The 27,386-nt window shown below is 36.5% G+C and overlaps 1 protein-coding gene and 1 pseudogene across 2 annotated transcripts; one reads left to right on the forward strand and one right to left on the reverse strand.

Annotated features, from left to right (window-relative positions):
• Positions 1–11: 11 nt before the first annotated feature.
• On the reverse strand, positions 12–1,410 carry LOC148868048 (MATE efflux family protein). The gene is given in 2 exon segments (XM_088969637.1): positions 12–1,137; positions 1,139–1,410. Coding segments are annotated over 2 exon segments (1,398 nt in total).
• Positions 1,411–15,657: 14,247 nt separating this feature from the next.
• Positions 15,658–26,121, forward strand: LOC148868049 (superoxide dismutase [Mn], mitochondrial-like; annotated as a pseudogene). The gene is made up of 6 exons (XR_016106840.1): positions 15,658–16,439; positions 20,488–20,534; positions 20,700–20,824; positions 21,905–21,961; positions 22,754–22,829; positions 26,017–26,121. The product of XR_016106840.1 is annotated as a superoxide dismutase [Mn], mitochondrial-like (transcript).
• The last annotated feature ends 1,265 nt before the right edge of the window (positions 26,122–27,386 follow it).

Consider the following 27,386-nt stretch of genomic DNA (forward strand, 5'->3'; position numbering starts at 1 on the left):
ACTGTCAGTGGTCAGTTGAGCAAGTTGGCTTCCAAATAGTTCTGGCTTGCTTCTGCGGTTTGGGTTATGTCCCTGGCTCTCTTAGCTTGGTATTTCCAGTCGGTGTGAAGTAATGTATACATCATCATAGACACGCATGAAGCCTGAGCCGCAACAAGACCGAACCACAACCCTAAAAAGCCAATCTTCAACCAAAAGCCCATGAAAAACGCTACCGGTAATCCAATTAGGTAAAAGGAACCGAAGTTTATGTTGGCTCCTACTTTAAGCATTGCAGACCCTGTCAAGACCCCAGAGGCGGCTGTCTGGGGACAGTTACCGAGCTCACAAAATCCCAAGATAGGAAGCGCGGAGGACGTGAGTGCCAGGATCTGTGGCTCACTTGTATACATCTTTCCCCACACGTATCTTACAGCAAAAGTGAAAGTAAAGGCTGAAATCCCACATGCCACAGCTACAATTAGTCCAATAATAGCCGCCCATCGGGCCCTGGTTGGACGGTTAGCCCCCAACTCATGTCCCACACGAGTTGACAAGCCCAAACTCAACGAGTAAGGGAAGACATAGATTAAGCCCGTTGTCTGAATAAGGATGCCCATCGCAGCCACGGTAGCCTGTGGATTGCTTAAGAGCCCGCATAGAAGAAGCATTATCTCATACCACCACCACTCCAAGCACACTGATAATGTACTGGGCACTGCCAGAGTAAGTAGTGGCCACCAACCTCTAAAGCATGAGAGAAGTGATCCATCCCAAGGCTTTAGTGCTTTTTTGGACAGAACCAAATAAATTAGTAAGCCCAGGTTCAAGTTCAGGGAGTTCCAGGCTGTGGCCAAGGCAACACCCCTCACTCCCAAATTTAAATGTTTCACAAGGAAGTAATTTATGGGAAGGTGGAGAAGCATTGAACCAGTAGCAGTTGAAGTTAAAGGTTTAGTTAAGCCTTGGGTCCTTAAAAAGATCCTTAGAGGGTGGAGGTGGGCTTGGGCTAGCAGGTCAGGAAGAGAGAAAGTGATGTAGACCTTGGCCACTAATGTAATCATCGGGTCTTGACCTAACCATAGTAGTATGGGTTCCATGTACAACCAGAGTAATGATATGGGTATTGTTGCGAGTAACAGGGCACACAGACCTTTTGTAAGTTTCGCTGAGAACAGTCCATCGCTTTGCTCCATACGCTTGGCAACAAATTGGTTCCATCCCCATGGCTAGTCCCTTCATGATTGAATAGCCTGTGATGTTTGCAAACCCAATAGCAAGTGATCCACCAGCTAACTCAACGTCCCCTAGATTGCCTAGGAATAACATGGAGATGATCGACCTAAAGTACAAGAGCAGGCTCGTCATTACTATGGGGCCTGCAATCTTACCCAGTAACCTTAGCTCCTCTGCCGCCTGCAATGAATCCATACAAAACTTAAGTTTCACATCTATATGCACGCGCATGTGCACACACACATGAGTTCACATCTGCCCCATGAGGGGGTGCCCCACAATGCCTCACAGCATATCCGCACCTTGTATTGGGAACATCTCCCAGTGATGTCTCATCATCTCCCCTACTTGTTATCGGGAGATGTTCCCGATACAAGATGGGGATGTGCTGTGGGGCATTGTGGGGCGCAGATGTGAACTCCACACACACACACACACCATGCCGTGGGACTGAACTGTGGAGTTTAGTCCACCTCAGAAACTTTTATTAGTTTTTCAATTTTATTTACCCATGCCTCCACCTATGATTCACTATCCCCCCTCCCCTGTGCGTGTGTGAATTTTGATTCATTCCTCAACCTATTACTGTTCCAATTGTACAAACTGTACCAAAGTTTATGGGGCGGACTGACCAGCCTTTTAATTATTGGGACAAGTGGACTATAATCCATCTCAGAAATCTGAATTGCAGCCTCCTCCTAGTCCTCCCCTATAAACCGCATCCTGCCCGTGAATTTAACATCAACCCATGGGCAGGATTTAGTCCACCCCTAAAAATCTTAGCTCCACCCTAAGGGTGGATTGAACTATAAAAACCCCTTAATTGTTTCATTGGCTGCTGTTACACAAATGGTTTGTTTGCATCAGAGCCCTTTGCAATGCTCATCAAACATAGAATAACATATAACGTGCACTATGATATAAGTCTATAAACAGTGTGAAAATAAATTCCGGATATGAGATGTATAATTTGGGCAATTGAAGCTTGGACAAAGTCAACAACTGTTATTAGATGTCTTAGGTTTGGCAGCGTATATTGTGCTGGCGTTGAACATTAGGCCCAGATCAAAGATAAAACATAAAGAGGCCGCATAAGCCCAAACCATGGAAGGCCCAGGATAGAGGCCCAGAAGGAGCCCGACCTATCGTTCATAGTGAGAGAACCCGGTCAGGGTCAGTTACCTGAAAAGTGAAAGCGCCTGGTAGGCTGAACCCAAGTATTTGATTATGCCAACTAACATCATCAGTCATGTATATTTAGATTCGATTAAAATCCAACACAGATGTGAGCAACATATAAGATATGTTATCATGGTTTTATATTTCAAATAGTATTATAATGGCCAAAGGATTGGAAAAGCAAGGTTTCAATTATTTGGGTGATATCAAATATAATAATCTTTTTATTTCCAAACTATCATTTTCTTCCGAAAAAATCATTGAAATTTGAAACCATGAGCATGTCAAAAAGCAATTAAGGCAGTGACACTATTTTTTTCCTTTGTTTTTCTTTCTTATCGCATAAGATTCAATTTTAGTTAATACGATTTTGATAGTTTAACCATTGGTTAGATCATTAATTCATCAGCCTGTAAAAAACTGGACTGCGTAATGTGTTCACTGTTCACTAGTTTACCCGCTGGATCCAATTCGAGTCTCACAGCACTGGTAAGTGGTATCTAATCTAAGGAAAAATAAATTCTTTTGCAATTTATTATAAAAAAAGATGCCGTATAAGGGAATTTTTTGAAAATAAGTAAAAAAAGGGACAAGGGTTGCACTTTAGGCCCCGTTTGGTGCATCTTTTTGTGTGGTTTTTCAATTGTTTACAAGCCGGGCAGATTATGCTGCGGTTTTTCTGTTTGGTTTATAACAGATTTAGCCATCAAAAGTCGATGCACCAAAAAGAAAAGGAAAAATTGGAAGCTAAAAATGGAGCTTTTTGTGTCTAACTTTATTCTCATGCAAAAAAGCACGAAAATAAGCATGGTAATCAAACTAGTTTCAAAAAGATATGCCAAACAACCCCTAAATTTACAGACGAAAATGCTAATAATTAAACAAACAGTTTTTTCTAAACTTTTGATAAGGTGGGACCCAAGCCAAAGAACACATGTCAAATTTTAGTGTGGTAGTGTATCTTGGGTGTCCTACATTCCTAGTCCTACTATGTCACTTAATTAATTCCATGCTTAGGCGCAAGGGTTCACAATCACATTCATTCCAACTTCCGAGGGGAGGACATTGGAATAAAACCAGGAATAACTCCGAAGGAAAAACACATTTGGTTTCTGACTTTCTGAATTGTGACATAGTAGCAATATAATTGACGGCAGTTGGCTGACGTAAGAGTAATTGACGGTGCCGATCCATCCACGTAGAGTTGGGTGACACACGCACCAATCAGAATTCAGAACAACCAAAACATGACTCGATCGAGTGAGTTAAGATCTATTAAAAAACTTTCAACCTGTATGCCCATTGGCCATTGCGCAAGGGAAAGTCTCCAAGCTTTCTTATCCAAAAACAAAAATCTATTAATAAAAAAAGGCTCCACCTTGGTCAGACAGGCCAGCAACGCCTACACTTTTATAGGTGCATACTCTTCCCCGGCCGGAAAAGAGCCAAGCTCCCGGCTCCCTGGAGGAGGAGCCGAGAGAGAGAGAGAGAGAGAGAGAGATCCCTCTGTGTACGTTTAAGCAAACGAAAACAGTTATCCTTTTCCTTCTTTTCTTGGTTAAGCATGCAATAAACGATGCATGAGAGGACGGAGTTGATTTGTTACAGAACCTGCTGGAAAGCTTTCAACCACAGATCTCCCTGTAGGGAAGGAAACTAGCATAAAAAGTTGAAAATTAGTGGAGATGTGTACATGTGTAGGAAAATGATCGGATTACGTACCTTGTTCACTGGCAACCGTCTCCGGATCCTGTTGATAATCTTATCTTCTTCTCCTTGGCCTTTTCTCTCTTCATTCTCTTCACCATTCTTAGGGACCAAAAGGTCATCACATAAGACTGCTGTTCGAGATTCATTGAGTGGGCACATGGTAAGAGAAGAGCTGCAGGAGAGCACCCCATCTCATTAGCAAAAAGAATAAAAGAAGCCGAAGAAACAGGAGAAGGGTTTGTTGAATGTATTGGGAATTCAGATTAAACAAATGGAGAAAAAAAAAAAGCAGATAACATTAGTGAATGAAAGCTTGTATATATATATATATATATATAAAACTTTTGTTAAGAGTTCAAACTTTAATGTCTGCAAACGTTTGTTCGTCTTTTTTGTTACATTGGCTCCATGGCTGTTGAGATATTCTTGAACAGAGGAAGAAGAATGAAGCAGTACTTTGGAAATGGAACAAAAAGCAACTGTAAGGGCTACGAAGCACTAGCCCCAAGGCGTCTCTACCTCTCAATATATATACATTTATGCCAAGCATTGTGAATCTGAACTAGCACAGTATATATACTATTGCGTGATAGCTAGGTATTCTCATATCATGATTTCTCTTACGAGAATTTTCTTTCTTGTTTTTTTTTTTTTTTACCGTATGCATGTATATATATTGATTTTCATCTCCATGTAACTCTGGTATAATATATATATATATATATAAATACTATTGAAGCTCCAATATTTATTGGGCAGTCAGTAAGGAAGGAGATGGGGCTCCAATACTTATAAATACTATTGGACTTGAGAGGAATGTCCAACATTATCTGCAATAGGATGTGTATTCAAATCATCCCTCTTTGTTTTGGTGGGAAGTTTGGGAGCTGTCTACTCTACCGGTTTGTTTTGAAATGTAAAATTTGAATTATTCACATATAATTTTGAGAAATTGTTGCACTTTAAAACAGTGGAGATTTTCTCAATAAATCTTTATTGACAATTGAAGGGAAATGAACTCCTATTTTTTCATTCATGTGAAAGGAGAAATGAACAAATGATCCTAATTGGATTTGTAGAAACCCAAAACGGATGAGAGGATGATGTTACGAATATGTGGTGCCCGTTTTGCCACGTATAAGATTATTGTCCATGTTTATAAATCCTGTTTACTAATTGACTTATTTAGCCAGCTGGTCCCGGCTAATAAAACAGTATTAATACTAACTAATATATTGAGTCCTCGTATCTTAGGCGGAAAAATTAAGAGTTTAACTATACTTCATTGATATTACTTGCATCTTAAATAATCTACATCTCAACCAATTACTTAGGTTAATGTTTATTTATATTCCTTGGTTCAAGTTTTACAAAATGTATTTTTATGTTTATTGTCACATTCAACCAATCAAATCAAGTCTTTTTTTCTGTACAATCAAAAAAATACAGGTAAAAAAAAAAATTACGATATTAATATTCAAAATAACACCAAAGAGATACAAGCTAGAAATGTTCAAAGTACAAGTATAGGCTTTTTAATATAGAGCCATGTGAACATTTATCATGTTAAGTATAAATTAAGCCCAGAGCTTGTCTCATTAATGCACTTTGATCTGTGGGCCGGCATAAAGTCATGGAGAAAACCTTAATTTATTTTATGTAATTAAACTCGGTGTTCCTATAACTAAAGATTAAACAAGTGAATAATTTAAAATTAAAAAGTCAACTGAAAGAACCCAGACACAGTATTAGAGTTGAGGTTCAGCCAATCAATAAAGCATATGGAAATTATTTTAGGCTGTCTAACTTTTTTTGTTCTTTCTTTTCTTTGCTAGCGCAGCGCAGCATATATTCGCTGAGGTGGCTCCTGCAGTGCACCCATTAGCGGTCTAGGAATCCAGGTCATGCAAATTCCTGAGCTGTGTGATGTACGGCTTATTGTAAATGGTTCGCTTAGCGTGACATGTTGATTCAGCTGATTATTATTATTATTATTATTATTATTATTGCAGGAAATTAAAATCATTAATTCCTTGTCTTTACAAAGTTTTCTTTATTTGTGTGCTCTGGACCTCAGCTTTTAATTTATTTTTGATTGAATCAAATTTGGATGAAGCGGTAGCTAATTATACCATTATAATAACATATGGTGGAGCACCTTATGCTTATGTGAGGGGTGAATTTTATAGATTTAGATAGATGCGTCTTTTGAACTACTTAAATTAATTAAATAACAAATGCGGCCCAACCATGATGACCATGAATGCTCCCAGTGAGTCCCGGTCTAGCGGCCTCGCTCACTGGATCGATCTTATTTAAGAAGAATATAATGTTAATATAATAATCAAGTTAGCGTGGCGTGAGCGATGGCATGCACCAGTCACCGGTTACCACCAGTTCCGCCCGCCTCCTGGCGCCTATCATACTAGCGCTAGCGTAATAGTGTGCAAGCTGCTCCTAGCAAATTAAGGAGTTCAAATCTCCGCCCAGTATCCCATCATCGAGAGTGACATTATCATTGGGAGATGTTTTCAATACATGACAAGGATGTATTATTGTGGGGGTGGAGATGTAAACTTCAAATTTAAATGAATGGCATGAGGGGAGTGCTGCACGTCTAGGTACTGCCTCATAACATAAGCAATATCCAATTCTCCATTGCCGCTCCCCTGGTCTGCTGGTTAGTGGTGACACTGACAGTGACGGAGACCGACCGGTGGGAGTGGAGAACACACTTCCTTTTGGCTTGCATTGTTGAGATTTCATCATAAGCAATAACTACGTACAGATAATAATCTACTACTTGTAATTAGGGGGTAATAATATGGATAATTTAGCCTAATAGTAATAGGTTACCTTCAATTTGTTATACAATTATTAGCACGATTCGGACCAGGCTCTAGCTGTGAGTTATGACCAACACAGTTTGTTTAAAATTAAAGGGTTTACTTTCAAGGAAAACATATATACATCATACATGTGGTTGCCATATCCGAATCCGAATAATAATGCTCAGCTATATTATAAATATTAAAAAGAGTAACTACACAAACACAGTATACTACTCTTGCCTCCTCACGGATAGACTACGTGCATAGGAACATTGTGGTCGATGCATGGGTTGGATTAATTAGGGCTAGGCTCACTTTCATTAATACTTTTCAACTGACCTCTTGAAAACTGCCAATTTATTACCTATTCTTAACAGTCCGTCAGTTATCTGCATTATACGATTTTCTTCTCCGGTGACAATAAACATAGTTTTGAAAATCGGATTGGACCAGATACTTACATTGCTTGACTCGAGAGCTTATCATGGCTCTGGATTCGGTTTTGGACGCTAAAATTGTTTGATCAAGGTTCGGACTGGACCAAATAGTCAGACTGGTTGACTTGAGAATCGAGAATTAGTCATGGCTCTAGATCTGGTTTTGGACCCCAAAACTGTCTGACTGGGGTTTCAGTTAAATGGTCAAACCATTTGGCCTACAAATTAATGGTCAAAGTGGTTTTATTTTTGGGTCAATTTTTAAAACTGTGGCAACAATAATTACTTGTCTTTGTTGGCAAATGTCAACTATTGGATTTTAATCTCATAAGACATTAAATCCAATGGGTTTGATTGGCCAATTATATGAGAAATTGCACCTGCACACTTATTTGGAAAATTAGATTTTCTCTTGCAAAACCCAACTTTGAACTTGTCCCGCATTGGAAAATTATAAGCTTTGTTTTTAATATTTTAATAGAAGTTGATGTATACTCTTTAGAAATAGTAGGGGAGAGTATGGGGGTTTGACATTGTGCAACTCGTGGCGCTTTAGAGTCGCACTTCGCTTGCACCCATGTAGCTCGCGAAGGGTGGCTTTGGTTTTGGTGCAATGCTGACCATTGATCACCGTTGATGTGATCAACAATCACCATTTGATCGAATGTGATCAAGAGACACTGTTCAAGGTGCCTTCTCTGAACTAGCACCTACCTTTTCTTCATACCTCTTCATAAACTATTTAAGGAGCATGAATCAGACTTAAAAAACACACATTTTTGAAATACACTTTCTCTCTCTCTCTCTCTCTCTCTCACACACACACACACACACACACACAGTCCGATCTATTACAGTCTTACAAAAGGTTTCTTCGGATATTCTTCAACTTTGCTGGTTGCAGATTCTTACCCAAGGCTTTGTTGTATCTTAGGAACAGATTTGCCTGTAACCCAATAGCAAACTTAGTGAAATTGAGTGGGGGCAAATAACGTTCTAAAGACAGTGTCTTCAGACGCGTCTCAAAGCTTCTCCTCAAAGTTACAATGAGAACCTCTCTTTGTTATGGATTGAATAATTGAAAAAAAAAATGATTATAATTTATAATTATGGCTGTCTAAATCCCTCTTCTCTGGTAATGTCGTCTTCTCTAGCAACATTTTTCCGTATAGCTTCTTTGACTGGAACCATGGTTCTTTGGCAAGGAATATAGTGAAGAGTGGTGCCTTATCACATTGTAAAGGAACATGATTATTTTGGCCATTTCAAAATTATGCTTCACTAACCTATTCAAAATTTAAAAGGTATTTATATCATTTCACATATCATCTAATGTTGCTAATGATGATTTTTGACTAACTTAGTAGTTTTTAAGAGTTCAGACTTAGAGTATAGAATAATAATGTGCAATTTACCCTATTAATTTTTTAGATAAAAATGATGAAATCAATTATAAAATATTTGGAAGAATCGGAACCTCAAAAGCAATAGCCCTTTTTCAATACTCAACTCGGTGTGTGGGGTCCTCCTAGCTACTCCTATTACTTATATTAGTCTAGGGGTGGCAAATGGGTGGGTTGGGTTGGGTAAGGGTTGAATATCAACCCACCCATATTGACCCACCAACCCATCATGACCTATCATCAATCATAGTTAAAGGGTCATAACCCACCCTAACCCTAACCCACCCATATTGACCCACTTGACCCATCATATTGACCTTTAACCACCCTCACCTATACTAACTCACCCACACTTATAAATACAAAAATGGGTAGGGATGACCCATATACACAAAATAATAAATTTTGAGAGAACAATCTCTCTCAAGGCTATCATGTGACAAGAGCGAGTCAGGTCAACCCACATACCCGAAAAAGAAAAAAATGGAGATAAATACAGAAAATTGAAAAATATATAAAATATACAAAAAATTATGAAAAATACAAAAAGTACTAAACAAATTATAGAAAATTCAAAACTTTTGCAGAAAAAATCAGAAAATATGCAAAACAATACCAAAAAATTGTAGGAAATGCATGAAAAGTGCAAAAAAAGCACCAAAAAATTGTAGAAAATGCAGAAAAATACCATAAAATTACAAAAATACAGAAAATAACAGAAAAATTGCAAAAAAGTGCAAAACTTTTATGAAAGTACTACAAAAATGCTTTCATAAAAGCACTTTTATAAAATCACTTTTGTATAAAAGTACTTTTGTAAAACTACTTTTGAAAGTGCTTTTATAAAAGTGCTTTTATGATTTCATAAAAGTGTTTTTGTAAAAGTGTTTTCATAAAAGTACTTTTATCAAAGTGCTTTCATGGTTTCATAAAAGTACTTTTGTAAAAGTGCTTTCATAAGTGTTTTCATAAAAGTGATTTAATAAAAGTGCTTCCATGTAAAAGTACTTTTATAAAAGTGCTTCATAAAAGTACTTTTATAAGTGTTTTTATGCTTTCATAAAAGTGTTTTCATAAAAGTACTTTTATAAAAGTATGTTTGTTAAAGTACTTTTGTAAGTATTTATGTAAAAATACTTTCATAAAAGTTATTTTCATAAAATTACTTTGTAAAATTGCTTTTGTAAAAGTGTTTTTGTATAAAGTTGCATGTGAACACGAAAGGTATTAAAATCTATTTTATTTTGTTTTAATTGACAAAATGAAATTTGAGACAATGGTTTAGAATTGGAATCAAATGTTTGCACACCATGAGGTTTGAGTTTGAATCACCATAATTTCTAATTTTTGAGATTTGGCAAGTATAGGTAGAATTGACTTTGACCCAACCCATCTTGACCCGCATGACTCAACCCATCTTGACCCTAATGGGTACCCTCGACCCAACCCACTCTAACCCTTTTCCACTGACCCTAATAGGGTGCTCGGCCCATATTAACCCATTAATAGATTGGGTGGGCTCCAAGGTGGGTGGATTGGATGGTTCAAATAGGTTGAGGTCAAAATTGCCATCCCTATATATTACCATAAGATTGTTTTTAAAAATTAAAAGCAGGAATTAATGTCAATGTCAACGTAGCCCACTAGTCTGTACTTAGTACTTGCTAATATCATTATCAACTAAACCACCATTATATATATTATAGAATTTGATATATTCATTTACTTATTATTTTTAATTAATTCTATACATGCCTATTCTGAATTTATACAATTTAACCATGAACCATGCCGTTTTTAATTTTAAACTAGGCTCATATGTGGTACGATAATACTTTAAAATAATCCTAATTGTTGACCCATCTGGTTTTCTTTGAGGGTATCTGTAATTGTATGGTTTCGCTTTTAAGGTAATCCTTTTACATTATAAAATAAAACATGAAATAAAAAGAAAAAAGATTATGCATGGTTAGGTAAGCTTAAGCTTAAGCTTACTTCATAGTTAGGTACTGACTCTCTCCTCAACAATTATTCTAACAATTAATGGATCTTCCCTCCAGAAACGACCATGATCAGGACACGCAATCTTCAACTCAGTTTAAAATGTTCAACCAAACTAAATAAAAGTATTAGCTTTGCCTTATATATTCTGAAATTGGCAAAATTATTTTTATTAATAAATACAATTTTATTATATAAAACTCTGATTATGGTGATAGAAAGCTTTGTTTACTTGTATTCTCTTGTCCATTGATTTTACTTTTCATTGTGATGTTATGACTCAATGGAAAATGATATAATTGATTTGACCCTAAAAATGATTTGGGCACATCCCATCTAGACAATTTAATTTGATATGGACACCATATTTTTGCCATTATGTGTATGGGGTATTGATGGAAACATAATGAAGATTAATATTTGGGGATTATGTGATAAAGGGCACACCAAGGCTGATTTAATCTGACATGGGCATACTACATTTTGCATATGATTATTAGCGGGACCTGCGTGATGCACATGTTTTATTAAGTGAAAGCTAAACAATAGAAATACATAAGATTATACAAGTGTTTTATATTTTAACTTTTTAATAACCAATTTGATAGAATTCCACCCGAGTTGATCAATTTTCTAATATTTTCGACCGGCTTTGGTTCAACAACTTTTCAATATGACCAAGTTAGGTCAGTTTTGGTTTGGGCATTTGTAAACCAACCAAAATTGAACCGATCCAATCATATATATATATATATATATATATATATATATTAAATATGATTTTTAATATGAAAAAGTGGGAAAATTCGCATATTTCTTAGTCTAAAACATTTTATATCATAAATTTAATTCATTTTAATTTGTTTTTTAATAATACCACTGTAATTTATTAAATTTAAATTCAAAATTTAAGCTTAAATCTTTTGAACAAATAAACCAAACTAAAAATAGATCCAACCTGATACAACCTGAGTTGACAGGGTTACACTAATGGTCAACCAATTTTGGGTGACGAATTCCCGATCTGACTAAGTCGATTTGGTAGGCAAAACAACCTACAACCTAATTGAACCAATCCTTGAACACTTCTAATTTTAGCTAAATTAATAGTTTAATCTCCAATAATTATTGAAAATTTATAGCAAAAATACACAATTATTGAAAGTAAATTTATAATCAAAATACAATAGTTACAAAAAAACACTATAATCTCAAATAATAGTTTAACCTCCAATAAATATCAGTCATTAAATTATAAAAAATACATAATTACTAAAAATAAAATTATAACAAAAATACAATAAATAAATTTCAAAGTTGCATAATAGTTGTTTAATCTCCAATAGTTATTGACAACTTTCTGTTAGATAACAAAACATAGATTTATAAATAATTATTGAAAATATATTTATCAAGAAATACAATAAATAATTAATGAAAATGCAATAAATATTAATTTTAGTACATATAAATATATAATGAATATACACTATTATCATAAAATTATTGCTAAAAAATATTAATTTTTGAAAGTTATTTTCTATAATTATGATTTGATATAAGAGAAATTAGTTATTTACATATTATTTAGTTATCTAAATAATTTTGTTATTTAATTTTTTAAAATATTAATTATTTGTTGAATTTAATATTTTGTAAAATTATAATTACATGATTCGTTATTAATTTTATAAAATATTAACTTATTATTAATATGAATATTATGAAGTCTACTATAATTAATTTTCTACTTTTAAGAGATATTTTATATTCATTACATGATTTTGTTATCTTTACTATTTAAAATTTAGTCATGTCAAATATTTCATAATTTAAATATTTAAATGATTTGTAAAATATTTAAAAAAATCCATTATATGAATTTTATTTATTTTAAAATTATTACGTAATATTAAATATTTATTTTTATATAAATGATTAGCTATTTTTAATGTTTTTTTATTTAAGATATTTAATTATTGAAATATTTAAATAATATTTTATTTTTTAATGTTAAATTTTTATCTTTTGAATAAAACTTAAATTGAATAATTTATAAAATTATAATTTATATTGTTACTATATAATTTCATGATGAATTTTGTAAGAATATATAATTATTAATAATATGAATATTATTAAGTCTATTATAATTAATTTTTGTATTTAGAATAAACATTTTAAAGTTAGTATATAATTTCATTATAATATTTAAATAATTCTGAATTTTTTAATTGACACATACTTTAGATAGATGTAGATAAAAAGTGGGGGAGAGGATAAGTAGGAATTAGAGATAGTTTAAGAGATGATCTCTCTACTAAATTAGAGATAATTTAAGAGATAAATAAGAGTTAGAGATAATTTAGGAGATAAATAGGAATTAAGGACAATTTAGGAGAAAGTGGTGCCACTTGGCTAACCATTAGAAAAGCAAATCCCTCATTCTTTATGGTTGTTAGAAATAGTTAAGCTTATGTTATTTATTTATTGGTTTAATTGGTAATTATATGGAATGGAAATTGTCTAAAACTCACCATGACTTTTCAGCATTTCTCTTAAACTCACCACAACTTTTCAAAGCGTCTAAAACTCACCATGCCAGTAAGTTTTTATTTTCCAAAACTCACATTCCGTTATTGCACCGTTAATGTTTCTTAACAGATGTGTCCATGTCAGCATAGATAACAATTTGTATGACCAAATCACCCTTGAATAGCGAGTTAGAGGACAAGGGACTTTTTCATTTTTTATTTTTTTTTATTTTTAGTTTTTTCTTATAATTTCTAATGTTTTGTTATAAGTTCTTTTTTTTTTTTACATTTTTCTATTTTCTACCATCTATAAAATTTCATGTATTTTTTGTTATTTATTTGCAATTTTTTTTTGTGTTTTTCTATAATTTTTGGTGTTTTTTCTACAATTTTTATTTTCTAATTTTGTTTTTCAATTTCTATAGTTTCTATAATTTGAAAATCTTTTTTTTTATTTTGTGTGCGATTTCTATAGTTTTTTAATTTCTGTGATTTTATATGTATTTTATATTTGAAAATTTTTTTTGATCTTTTTCCTTTTTTTATGTCTAAATATTAAAATATATGTATATATTTTATATTTTTTTATGAAGGTTACAATGGTAATATATTAACAGCCGTTAGTCTATTTAACATCAAGTTAGTGACATGGTGAGTTTTAGGCATTTTGAAAAGTTGTGATGAGTTTAAGAGAAATGCTGAAAACTCAAGGTGAGCTTTTGACAATTTCCCTTATATGGAATTAAAAAAAATTCAAAAAAATAGAAATTAGGAAGGAGGTTTGGAGCAAGGAGAGGCATGGTGACATGGAGGGTGTTGCTACATATAACCTAAAATTTTACAGAGATTGTACTTGGATTTTTGGTCATTGAGTTAGGCCTAAGCCAATACCTTAGGTAATCTAGGCTTGGCCCAAGCTTAGAACCACCTGTCCAATTCGAACTAAACTTGATTAATTCCACACACACACACACACTAGATATACACATATATGTACATTCATACACATGTACGCTTGAGTTTGACTATCCAATACCCTCTTAAGCCAAACCCAACACAATTACAGATGGGCCTGGGTGGATCTGATCTAGCATGGATGTGTTATTCAAGTTTAAAGGTCTTGTTTACAAAGTGCCAATCAGCTGGTTGGTAAAGTCTCATGCTGGTCATAGTGGAGACTCGGGATGGAATCCTGCCTGCACCTATGTTTGGGGATGGACTACCCCCTGTTGTGTAGCCCTTCAAAAGAAATAAAAAAACTCAATTCCTTGCAAATAGCATTGCAGAAGTTCACTCACTAATTCAATGGTTAATATAAAACATTCTAAGGTGTTGCAAGTCAATGGAACTAGTCCAGATCTGCTCCTTACAATGCGTGCCTCACACCGATCTCACAGAATGTTATGGCTACTGTACATCGGAAACATCTCCCATACTTGTATAATTATTGATGGGAAGATGTTTCCAATTCAGGGTGGGATATTGCTGTGAGTTTGGTGTGAAGTGCGCTATATGAAGAACAGATCCCAATTTAATGGAACTGCAAGTTCTCCGAGGTATGCAGGGCTGTCAATGAATTGAATATGGCTTTGGCTTCAACCCAAATAAAGTGGTTTGGGACACCATTGAGCCAAACGGATTGGATTTGGACTTAAATCTTAATTCATCTTAATTATTGGATTGGATTGGTCATTTCACCACCTATGAATTCTGATGTCGGGTTGAACTGTCATTCTCTCTAAATAAAAAAAGCAAAATAACAATTAGAAAAGAAAGGAATTTATGGACTGTCATTCCCCTCAGAAATCTGATTTGCAGTTCCCTCCCCCCCCTATAAATTACATCAATCCTATTCAGTCCACACCTAGAAATCCTAGGTGTGGACTGAACCATAAAAACTTCTAAATGAAATTTATCCAAACAATCTATGGAAAAGTATGGACAGGTTCATTGTATATTTTTGAGTTCCACTGTAAATCTATAAAAATTCAAAATGTCAAATACCTCATTTTATACATCAATGCTTAGTATTAATTTGGAGCTCTTCTAGTTCAGCTCTTCTTCCCAACAATCTAGCATTTTAACTGAAGTAATAATCATGAGAAGACTATCAAATCCAGGTACCACCAACTTACTAAGACAACAACCTGTTTCATACCTAATGCAAAATGCCAAAAACTCGGTAAACATTCATAATGCCAAAAACTCGGGTACTCATATCCACCCGTGAATTGGTATGAACTCCAAACGGATCCCCAAGGGCTATGAATTCTGACCCTGGGCGTTCATTCTCCCTTTCGACTTTCGATATAAATTGAATTCATCACAGGTCCAACAGATTTGATTGGATTATTTATATTCTTTTAGGATTCGATGGGATTGGAAACATTTAAGTGTAATCTAAATGGATTTGGATTGGATTGATCGGAGGGATAACCGGTTCCATTGACAGCTCCCATACTGTTGAAATCGATTTTATTTTATTTCCAAAGCAGGGAGGAATTGAAGATTTGAAACAATCTTCCAAAAACAAAAGGTGCAGCATTGGCACCTACAAACTACTTTGGTAAGAAACAAAGAGCATGGTGATCCGTTGAAATCGAATTTAACGGATCAATTTTGAACATTTTCGATTCGATCCGATCCACAAATCGTTACTAAGTACTTTGAACGTTGCGGTGGTCTGCCATTGCCAGTTTGCTCCGAACCAATCAAGGCACTGGTTGGACAAATCTGATTGAATCGAATCGTGAGTTCAAAGTTCAAACTCAACAAAACCAACCCCAAACTTCTGTTGCTTGAAAAACCTCTACACGATTGGAAGACTCTGGAGGACTTGAACAAGCACAGCCATGGCTCTTCGAACTCTTATCAGTAGAAGAACCGTTGCATTAGGCTTAGGGTTTCAGAATGCGGAGTCCAGAATTCTAGGATTAGGTTTTCGCCGTGCTCCGGAGTTGCAGACCTTCTTTCTTCTTGATCTTCCTTACGACTACGGTGCTCTGGAACCCGCCATAAGTGCAGAAATTATGAAGCTCCATCACCAGAAACAACATCAAACTTACATAATCAACTATAATAAGGCTCTTGAGCAGCACGAGGGAGAGATGGGTGCCATCAAGTTCAACGGTGGAGATATCTTTAGCTTGCCCTTAGTCATATCCATTGAACCTTATAGAATGTTTTGATGTCACCTGGAGCAAAATATAAGAAATAGTTTGTAAACAACTAATTTGTAACGGCTATTTGAGGGAGCATTCTTATAGCAAATTCATTTTTGGGGAATACAGTTGATGTAACCGTTTCTGGCCATGTACCAATGTTTTGCGATGTAAAAATTTTTTGGCTAAGTACCTCGTTATTTGACCCGGTGGTGATGTGCCTTAGTGATGAGTTACTTGGTGGCGAACTGTCTGGTGGCAAACTGCTTGGTGGAGAATTGCTTGGGGGCGAATTGCCTGGTGGCGAACCGTCTGGAGGTGAATTGCCTGGTGGCGAGCTCCCTAGTGGCGAGCTCCCTAGTGGCGAACTGCCTGGTAGCGAGCTGCCTGGTGGCGAGCTCCCTAAGGGCGAACTGCCTGGTGGAGAGCTACCTGGTGGCGAACTCTCTATTAGGCGACCTGTGACTTAGAGAATGGTGGAGCTCCCTGGTGCGGCGCAACCCGACTGCCCTCAGCATGAGGTGGTCTTCTTTCCTTTGTAGGCAGTGGGAGCTGAGGGACCTACGAGAACTCTATCTTTTCCTCCTCTTTGTGGGTGACGGGAGTTGAGGGACCAGCGAGAACTCTATCTTTTCCTCCTCTTTGTAGGCAGCGGGAGATGAGGGACCTGTAGGAATTGAATCAGTGGTCCTGGGGGTATTTTCCCGACAGGGGCTCTCCGATGCTTAAGTTAGCACTCTGATTGTAGAGAGCTTTGAAAATAATATTGGAGAAACGAGGTGCCACATGTCACAATTCCACTGGAGGGCCAAATCTGCCCTCATCAACAGCCGTTTTGAAAGAGAAGAGGAAAAAAACCTTCAACCAGGCAAGCTCATTGAATGCAATATTTCACTTCTTACAGGTAGAAAATATTACTTTTCGTTTTTGGAAAAAGTACGAGCAGAAGAAATAGTTCCTATAATTGTCGCACTATTTGCACTATTTTTTATTTTAAATGTCTGGTTGTTTGCTAACTCTCTTTTTTTTTTAACACACAAAGCTGCTTCATTAATAAGGAAAACAGGTTCTAAATACACATATTTCCCTGGGTGGTGTCAACATGTATGTCACCAGCCCCTTTACATACTTTATATGGTAACATATGCGGTACTTCATTACATTGCCTATTTACATATAAACAATCAAAATGGAGCTGTATCAGCAATTCCATACGTTGATCAAAAATAAGTTTCTAGGATCACCCTTCCACAACAGTTCTTGAGGTCAACACATTTACCACTTGTTTGGCATCCGTCAATACAAGAACCTCCTTCCATCCATGGTCTAACGATAGCTGGAGAGCTCTTAAGGTTGCTTGCCACTCTTCTTCCATGCTATTTGCTGACCAACATTGTAACCCAGCTGCATAGAGAACCCGATTATTGCAATCCACACAAACTAAGCCTGTAACAGCTCTGCCTGTTTGAGGGTCGGAAGACCCATCTACCATCCATTTTACTGCATATTTAATTATTTATCATGCACCGGTTGAATATTTTCACTTGCATTTTGTTGTAACGTTTGGTCTTCTATCAATTCATTGCGTTGTTGATAGCAGTAAGACTGGGCCTTAGCTAATGTTTCTATTGGATTTGGTTGCCTCCTCCTGTATAACTTGTCATTCCTTGCATCTCAAATCTGCCTTAGCACAATGGCAAATAAACCCAATATATCTGTCTTCTCATTCTTTGATAAGGTTTGGAGGGCTTGCTCTTGCCTTTCTGTTACTATTTGAAATAAAGGCTGAGAGTGAATAGTTTCTAGGTTTACTCCTATTTGTAAGGCCAGCCATATAGCTCTAGAAAAGGAGCATGTGAAAAATAAGTGATTTTGAGTTTCTGGCTCTTGGTTGCATAGAACACATTGTTGCTCATCAGTAGGCAAAAAAGATTTCTTATCATTAGTTGATAAACCCTCTCATAAGCATTTCCAAAGAAAGACTTGAAATCTATATGGAACTTTTAATTTCCATACCCAAATCCAGTTTATGTTGAAGTTAGAAGTTGAAGCCTCCGTCTTCATAAATGTTCTGTAAGCTGACCTGACAGAGTATATGCATGATTTATTTGTCTTCCACAATAACTTATCCCATTGTAATTTTCTGTTTGGTTTTATTTGCATAATGTGGGCAATGGTTTCTGTAGTGAAACATTGTTGTAACAGTTGCACATTCTATGACCCATCCTGCATTAACAGTTCACCTACACTTCTTTGACTTAGGTCCTCAACCACACCATCTTTTATAATTGGTTTTCCTCTGACCAAAGAGGGAATCCAAGCATCATTCAACAGCTTCACATCAATTTCATATTGAGCTTTAAATCACCATACCATTCTTTTATAAGTTTCACCCACCAAACTTCCCGATCTGTTAGGAGTCTCCACCCCTGCTTACCAAACAGTGCTTGGTTCATTTTATGCACTTTTCTAAAACCCAGCCAACCCTCATCTTTTATTTTACAGAATTTGTTCCATCCAATATGGTGCCAGCTTTTCTTCTTTTCTTCTCCCACCCACCAGAACGGCCTCTACATCTTCTCAAGCTTATTAGTAACAGCTTTGGTTAAGATTACATTACCCATGGTATAGTTAGGTATAGCTTGAGCCACAACCTTAATCATAGTGGTTCTACACTTATACTAGCTTGAGACAAACGCTTGGCCTTCCATAATGCAATCTTTTGCTCAATTTTATAAATCAATTCTTGAAAAGCAGTGGCTTTTTTCCTCCCTATCCATCATCTTACCCCCAAGTATTTGTCCTCCAGTTTCAAATACTTCATACCCAACATTCTCTGCAGCAATTTTTGATGATTCCTATGAACATTTCCATTGAAATAAACCCCTGATTTAGCCAAATTTACATGCTGACCTGAAATTCTTTGGAAGTCATTAAGAATGCCCATCACTTTTCTTATCTTCCTAGGATCATCTTTACAAAACAAGAGGCAATCATCTGCAAATAATAGATGAGAGATAGAGGAACCATTATTTTTTACTTTAAAACCATGAATTTTTCCATTCATTTCTGCATCGTTTAACATTACAAACAAAACCTGCATTTTTATAATGAACAAGTATGGAGATAATGGATCTCCTTGTCTCAATCTCTTTTTTAGAGTGAAAGAATCACTAGAAGTTCCATTCAGTTTGATTGAGAACGTCAGAGTACCAATGCAAGTGTCTATGAGTTTACAGAAATGTTGATTAAATCCCATTTCTTGTAAGACCTTGATTAGAAAGCCTCTACTCATTCTATCTTAGGCACTTGACATACCAACTTCTATTGCTACCCATCTTTTCCCTCATTTTTGAGATTTCATTTTCCTAATGATCTCTCTTGCCAGAATTATGTCTTCCTCTCACAAAAGCTGCTTGATTTGGAGATATTAACTTGTCCAAATGATTCTGCATTTTTTTTGTCCAAGCACTTTACTATGATCTTGTATACATTACACAAACTTATTTGTCTGAACTGATTTAAATTTTCTGGGTTCTTGCATTTGAGGATGTAAATCAAATTAGTGCAATTTGCCTCGGATGGGAGATAACCATATTAAAAAACTCCCTCACCATTCTACAGACATCTTCACCCACAATTTTCCAGTATTTCTGATAGAAAATGGAGTAAAACCATCTGGTCCAGGGGCTGTATGTTTCATCACCTTTACTACCATTTCAATTTCTTCATTTGAAGGGGTTTCAGTCATCCCATCAGCTTCACTATTCTGTAAAACCATACAGCCCGGGGGCTATATTTTTGCTTCACTATTCTATATTGAAAAAACTCATGTCTAGTTTGCTGCTTCTTGTGCTTTCATTTTGTTCAGTACAGATTATTCTGTTAATTTATAGATCTACCTCTATTAATAACTTGTAATTTATCCATGGTTACTTGTATCACTGGCATCATTGTCTACTATTGTTTTTTTTTTGTTTGTTTTTAATTATAGACCATTGTTATTTCTTTTGTAGGTCATATCAACCATTCAAGTTTTTGGAAAAATCTCATTCCTGTCCATGCAACTCTGTACTCTTATATCTCATTCTCATATTAGTTAACATATGTTTTGTGCCCCCCTCCAAAAAAAAAAAAAAAAGAAAATAAAAATAAAACCACTGAAATATACTGGCCCTGCCCTGCCTAACTGGGATCCTAAACATGCTTTGGTAAAATATTCTGACAGGAAGGAGGTGGTGAGCCTCCTAAGGGTGCACTTAGTTGGGCTATTGATGAACATTTTGGTTCAATGGAAGCATGGTGCAAAAGATTAATACAGAAGGTGCTGCTTTGCAGGGATCTGGGTGGGTGGTAAGGTTTTTTTTCCCAAAATAAAGGTGCCCTTCATTACTGAACATATAGAGTTACATCGTTTGGAGATTTTTCACAGATTACTAACTGCCCTTTACAGGCCTCATAGGCTAAAGTATGGGCTGCTAAGTTTGCATTTCTATTTACATGACTGATACTGAAATATTGAAAAGACGATAGTAGCTTCCTAATATGATACCAGTACATTGTTTTTAAAGAGTAAGAAGACTGCATATTAACCTCTGAATTCCTTCGCTCTGAGTTGCTTCCAGACCATCTATAAGAGCTTGAATTTCTGCATCATAACTGACGGCCCAGCAAGGTCGCCCCTGAGCTGCAATGGTTACTCGCGCAGGGCTGTTAACTTGGAAGCTTTTATGGGACGGGCTGTTAACTAAAGACAAGTGTAAACAATGGTTGGAAGACAAGGACCTCCTCTGCATATTCTGTAAACAAACCACAGAAACAAGCAATCGCTTCATCTTTTCATGCCCTTTTGCAAGTCCTGTGTTAGTATTGTATGAGACATCAAAAGCCAGATGAGGTGTCAACTTTTCTGGAAGGTTCTTAGTAACTGCTGTACTGTTTCTATCTTGGCCACAAAGTTGGTATTGAAGAGTATGATAATATCTGGCTTTCTGAATGATGTCCATTGGTGAGCAATGTTTGCCTTGGAAAATGGCCTTGTTTCTGGCTGTCCAGATTAAGTATATAAAAAACAGGCCTTTGCCAGCAGGTTAGAGATTGTTTGTTTGTCCAGATGAGCACTCAAGGATTCCATCCAGTGTATTATGGCTTCATGTGGTGGGTTGACTGCTGCAGTGTCTGGGTTGATTCCCAGTTGACTTCCACAGCATATTGCTCTTGCAAGAGGGCATGGAAAGAACAAGTGATTGCTTGTTTCTGTGGTTTGTTTACAGAATATGCAGAGGAGGTCCTTGTCTTTCAACCATTGTTTACACTTGTTAAAGTTCTGGTGTTTGCTCTATTTCCCTTTATTTCTTGTCATTGACTGGATGCCTCGTGTTTCAAACATTCGTTTCTCACTTACACCACCAATTTCGAACTTGGCAGTAGCAGTGGCTAGGTCTGGATAAAGGCTCAAAGAAGCTTTTAGTTGAAACCACAGCAAAGCAGGTGACTTCTACAAGATTCTTTTACTTTATTCATCTACTATCAGTATTTGGATGTTTTGAAGTTTTTGCATTGTTCTGGCATATTATTTTGGCTATTCAACTCGAAATTTCTACTCAGATGTCTTTGCTTGTGTAGTAGAGAAAATACGTTCTTTCTGAGTCAACAATTCTTTATTCTCACCTTAACAATTTATGAGTTTATTGTTAGGCTTGGAGTCTTACCTCTGCTCAGTGAGTTTATTCTCACTAAATTACATTTTCTTTCTTATGCAACTTCTTCAAGACTAGTCCTTTCAGGGCCGTAGACAAGTTACCAATGAGTAATTGCAATGCATGGTCTTCTGGATGGAACTAATTGTAAGTGAAATTAACTATTTGAATTTTGTAATGCTTGATTGAATCTTTTGTCTTCCTGCCATCCAACTTCTTGAATTTTGCAAGTAGTGACCGTCTCAAAAGTTCAGGAGAATCTTTCATTGAATCTTTTGTCTTCCTGCCATCCAACTTCTGGAATGTTTAACCTTTTTTTTTTCAGATAGATAATTTCTGGAACATTAACTAGTTCTAAAAGGTCTCTCTTTCTATGCTATGCATAGACTAAATATTCTGAAACTATCAGTGCTTGATTTTGAGCTCATTTAACCTTACAGTTATGATTCCTTTTTCACGAGAAAGATGTCTTGGGTTTCAGTAATTTATGTTTGCCTTTTGTAAACAATTTTATCAATACAATTTTTGCTTATAATCATATTCATTTCAGCAGACTGCTGTAACTGACTTAAGCTTGTCACAGGATCCATTGGGTTACTAAGGGACCAAATTTAGTTCTGCTTGGGATAGATGTTTGGGAGCATGCATACTACTTGCAGGTGAATTTTCTTAGAGAAAATTCATACAAGTGATGCTCAAATCCTATGTTCTTTAGGTTTCATTAAATCTTCTGCCCAAATTTCCTTTTCTTTTTCTATTCCCCATTGGAATATTACATCGTTTGTTCTCCTACAGTTACTTTAATGGGGTAAAGTAGTCCTCTAACAAATTTTCATTTCAGGAATTTTAATCAATTTCCACTGGACATCTTTTACTAAAGAAGGTTGAACTTAAAATAGTAGGATATTATAGCATATGTCTGAATATTTCTATGCATTTGGTGTATTCATGTAGTTAAGATATGGATACTTCTGCAGACTTGGCAAACATACTGGCACAATACAGCACTAGTGGTGGCAATTGGGCGGGTTGGGTTGGGTTGAGCTTCAACTCAACCCATCTAACCCGCCAACCCATTAATGACCCAGTTATATAAAATTAAATGGGTTGGGTTCAACCCAAACCCGCTCTAACCCAATCCAACCCGCCCAAACCCATTAATCTTATATTTATGGACTTAAAAAACAAACTAACTCTCTCTTAACAAATAAGTTGGTCATAGCTTGGTGGTAATTGTAGTTACTATTTACACAAGTGGTGAAGGTTCAATTCACATTACATGCATGCTATTTTTACACAAGCAGCAAAGCCATTTGGCTATGTTCGGATTTCGGGTTTGATCGAACCGCTTAGGTTCAAACCGGTCAGACCAACTTGAACTATCTAATTAGATTACCTTCGAGCTAATCACATTAAGGGTGGTTGAACCATTTAGATCTAGATCAGTCCGGTTCAGACAATGGTGGATTGACTTGGACCAGACCAGTTCAGACAATGGTGGATTGACTTGGACCGGACCAAGTCAGGTTTGTGCACGGGTTTGGGACCGAACTGACTGGCCCGAAGCGGGTCAACGTAAGTAATTTGGGCCGGTTTGTGTGGATATTGGTCGGTTGAATGGTCCAAACCGGGCAAAGCACACGAACACTGAACCATCCCGTCTGAAGCCGTTTTGGATTCGGGTCGACCCGAATTGGCTTGTATTGGGTTGGATCGGGCCGTGTGAATACTAGTTGGACCGGACGACCCAAACCAGTCTGAGCAAGCGATACCAAACCATCCCGCCCGGGGGTCTATTTTGGATTCGGGTCGGCTTGGACTGGTATATGCTGGATCGAGTCAGACCGCGTTGAACTGGTCCGAACTTGGGTCTAATTGATTTGGATTTATGTCGGGTGAAGTGTGTTAATTCAAGACAAAACTAAATTTAGTCAATAATTAATAGAAAATTAATGCATTAATTATAAATTATTTAATTAAAATGAAGAAAATTAAAAAAATGGCTAAGGAATTAATACTTATGTCTTTAATGGTTAACCCAATGGTTATCCACAACCCAACCCAACCCAACCCATTTAAATGGGTGGCTTGGGTGATGGGTTGATCACACAACCTGCCAAGTAAATGGGTGGGTTAGATAGTTGGGTGGGTTTAGCGGGTTGGGTGAAAAATTGCCACCCCTATACAGCACCATGTTGGTATTGGATATTTCAATTTCCTGTTATACTATTGGTTGCTACAAGTGGGGAGCTAACCTTCATGACCTACCATATTTCTACATCATGGAGGGATGATGACCATCTAAACCGTCCACAATGTAGGGGACCTCTGGATTGGCTACCTGTTCAATCCTCCAGTTCACATAAGCTCTGTATGCCACCCAGGATTACTGTTTTCCCCAAGTACCAATGACCTTGAAATTTTTATTTTTATTTTTATTTTTTATGCAAAATTTTTAATATTGTAATATTGAACTTTATAAGAAGGGTTTAATCTTGACACATGGAAAGGGTTTTTGAGCTCAAACTTGGTCGATTAATATAGGATAGTGAGAGAAATCTGTAGGGCCATTTTGAGCTCAGAACCAATTTGAAATATAGGACATTGATAATTCAGCCTTCTTTTCTCAATGATCAGATTAGAAGATTCATACATGCATATATATATATATGTGTGTGTGTGTGGATTATTGCTTGGGGAGGTCTTTAGCAGTACCATGGGCATGGGCTACACCTGAATCCAGTTAGTGCAGGGGAAGGGCATGGGCTAAACCTGAGACTGAGCATTGATAATGTGCTTGACCAGAGGAATCTTTTCTGCTTCACAATCTGGTTTATTCTTATCTCCACATGACTGAATATGTGAGGTTATTTGGCAAGTTTCAAGCATAGTTGTGGTGATACCTAGGCAACAAGGTGCCCATGGAGGGTCACCTGCTTAACTTCCTAGCTATTTTTTGTATGTGGCACTACAAAATTTTGTTATAGGGTTTGACTGATATTGAAAAGATATGATATCTGAAAAACTTTTGACCAGTCAACTGGAATCATAAACGTGATAGCCAATCAAGTGTTATTTATCAAAATTAATGGGTGGATTTTGATTTTTTATTGTTCAAATTTTGAGATTATAATGATAAAATAGATACTATCACACAAAATTATTCATTTTATGAATTTATATGCTAGTTTCTTTTTATTATTTTCTTATTTATTTTATTTGGGATCAATTAAGACGCATATTGGTTGGTGTATGTGTCTTGACACTTGAGCCCTTGAAGACTTCAAAACCTGAATCAATAAGTAAGGAAGAAGTTGAAGTTTTGTCAATTCTTCTCCTTCCTCTTCCACCCGTATTCTTTTCTTGGGACAAAAGCATGGTCTCGGCCCCTATATATTCTGATTTTTCTTCTCTCCTTATTCTTTTCATGAATATGTTTGACTTTCTATGTTTTAATACAAAGTCTATACTTTGTTTTTTTTTTTTTATGAATACTATTAATAATTACTAGTGAACTTTATACTTTTTTTATTTTAAAAAATTGAATGCCCAGGTAACTAAATAACAAGGCGCCTCTTGTTTGCCTAGCCTTGCTTGGCACCTTGAAAACCATAATTCCAATCAATCCATATCAGTACCTGTAATTGCTCGAGTATCTAGTAGGAAAAATGTCAAAATCATCACAAACTACCAACTTTTATGTTTTTATGGTTACATTGTTCAGCTAGTAGGGTTGTCAGTAGTGCATTAAAAAAGAAAAATGTTCGTGTAGTAGGGTTTTCCTATTGTTGCTGTTGAACTTGTACATGAAATGGACATTTTTTTTATGGCTTTGTTATGGTGCAGTACAAGAATGTGAGACCTGATTATCTGAAGAACATGCGGAAGGTTATTAACTGGAAGTATGCCAGCGAGGTGTATGACAAAGAGTGCCCTCAACCTCAAGGGTAGAAATATTATAAGTCTGCGCTCCTACTGACGTAAATAGTGAGAAAGTTAAATATTATAATTGGGGAGGTGTTACAGAGGGAAAATAAGTCGTGTGGATGAGGAGTTCTCTTCTTTTAAATTCTAATGATGTATACAGGATGCCATGCCAGAATCCTCTATCAATTTTGGATAAATAAAGATCAAGTCTATCGGTAAGGCGCGTTATCCTGGCCTGTTGAAACATGAAATTATAGGGGGCGTCGTTGTGTCGTAATGTCCGTGCGACGCTCGATGGGATCGAGAAAGCCTATAAATGCAAATAACAACACACAAAAGGCAACAAGAAGGCACACAAATTAGACAAAAGGCAACTTGTATTGCATTAATCTGTGGGAAGCACAAGCACACAGTACAGTGTCGAGGGGATCTCGTGCTTAACCTTTACACGCTTATGAGCTCACTCGACTACCTACCTCCCCTCAAAGAGTACGTTAAGATTTTGAGGGAGTGACATTAAGAAACATAAAAAATGTGAAAAAGCATACTACAATATTACAATAGTGCCATTGACAAACTCCCATACAAAAGTACATGCATAGCCCACCCATGACACACACTTGGACACTGAAGTGGTTGTTATAGGCACGATGGATGGCACTTGATGGCGTGGCAGAGAGAACACTTGTTACAGTCTCCCCCACTCAATTCAGTATTCGTCCTCGAAGACTAGTTTTTACTTGAGGCTACGATCTGCTGTTGATGAAGGAATGTTCTTCAACTGTTCCACGAAGTTTATCTTTTCCAAGGCCTGGGCATGATGATGGGTGGACGTCTTCAATGTGTTCTGGATGGCGGGAAAACCTATGGCTAGTCTCTACGGTTAGTCCTTGCCTGGCTGCTTCAAGGTAGGATTTTGGTTGTTCTAGTTTGGTGTTTGGAAGGTTTGTGGCCAGGGCTAGGTCAAAATGATATTTTGGATTGTTAGGATGTTGGTTCCCATTTATTTTTTTCCAAGGTTAACTCACAACGCTACTACTGGATTTAGCATGAGGGATGATGTAAAGGTGGTCCCTAAATGGCTTGGGTGGCACTCGCTGTCCCCGTTGGTTGTGGTAGTAGATGTGGGCTAGGTTTGACACAGCCTTGGGTTTTTTGTTGGGCCCATCAGTTGCAAGCACTTGCGGCTTCTGCTGTGAAGTCGACTTCCGTTGATGTTGTTGGTGTTGAAGCTGATGCAGATGCCGATGTTGGTGCTGACTTGGGCGCTGGCATTGGCGTTGGCGCTG

This window comes from Nelumbo lutea, chromosome 2 (assembly GCF_056320005.1).
Source record: "Nelumbo lutea isolate HS-2025 chromosome 2, American lotus-T2T, whole genome shotgun sequence".
Lineage (NCBI taxonomy): Eukaryota > Viridiplantae > Streptophyta > Magnoliopsida > Proteales > Nelumbonaceae > Nelumbo > Nelumbo lutea.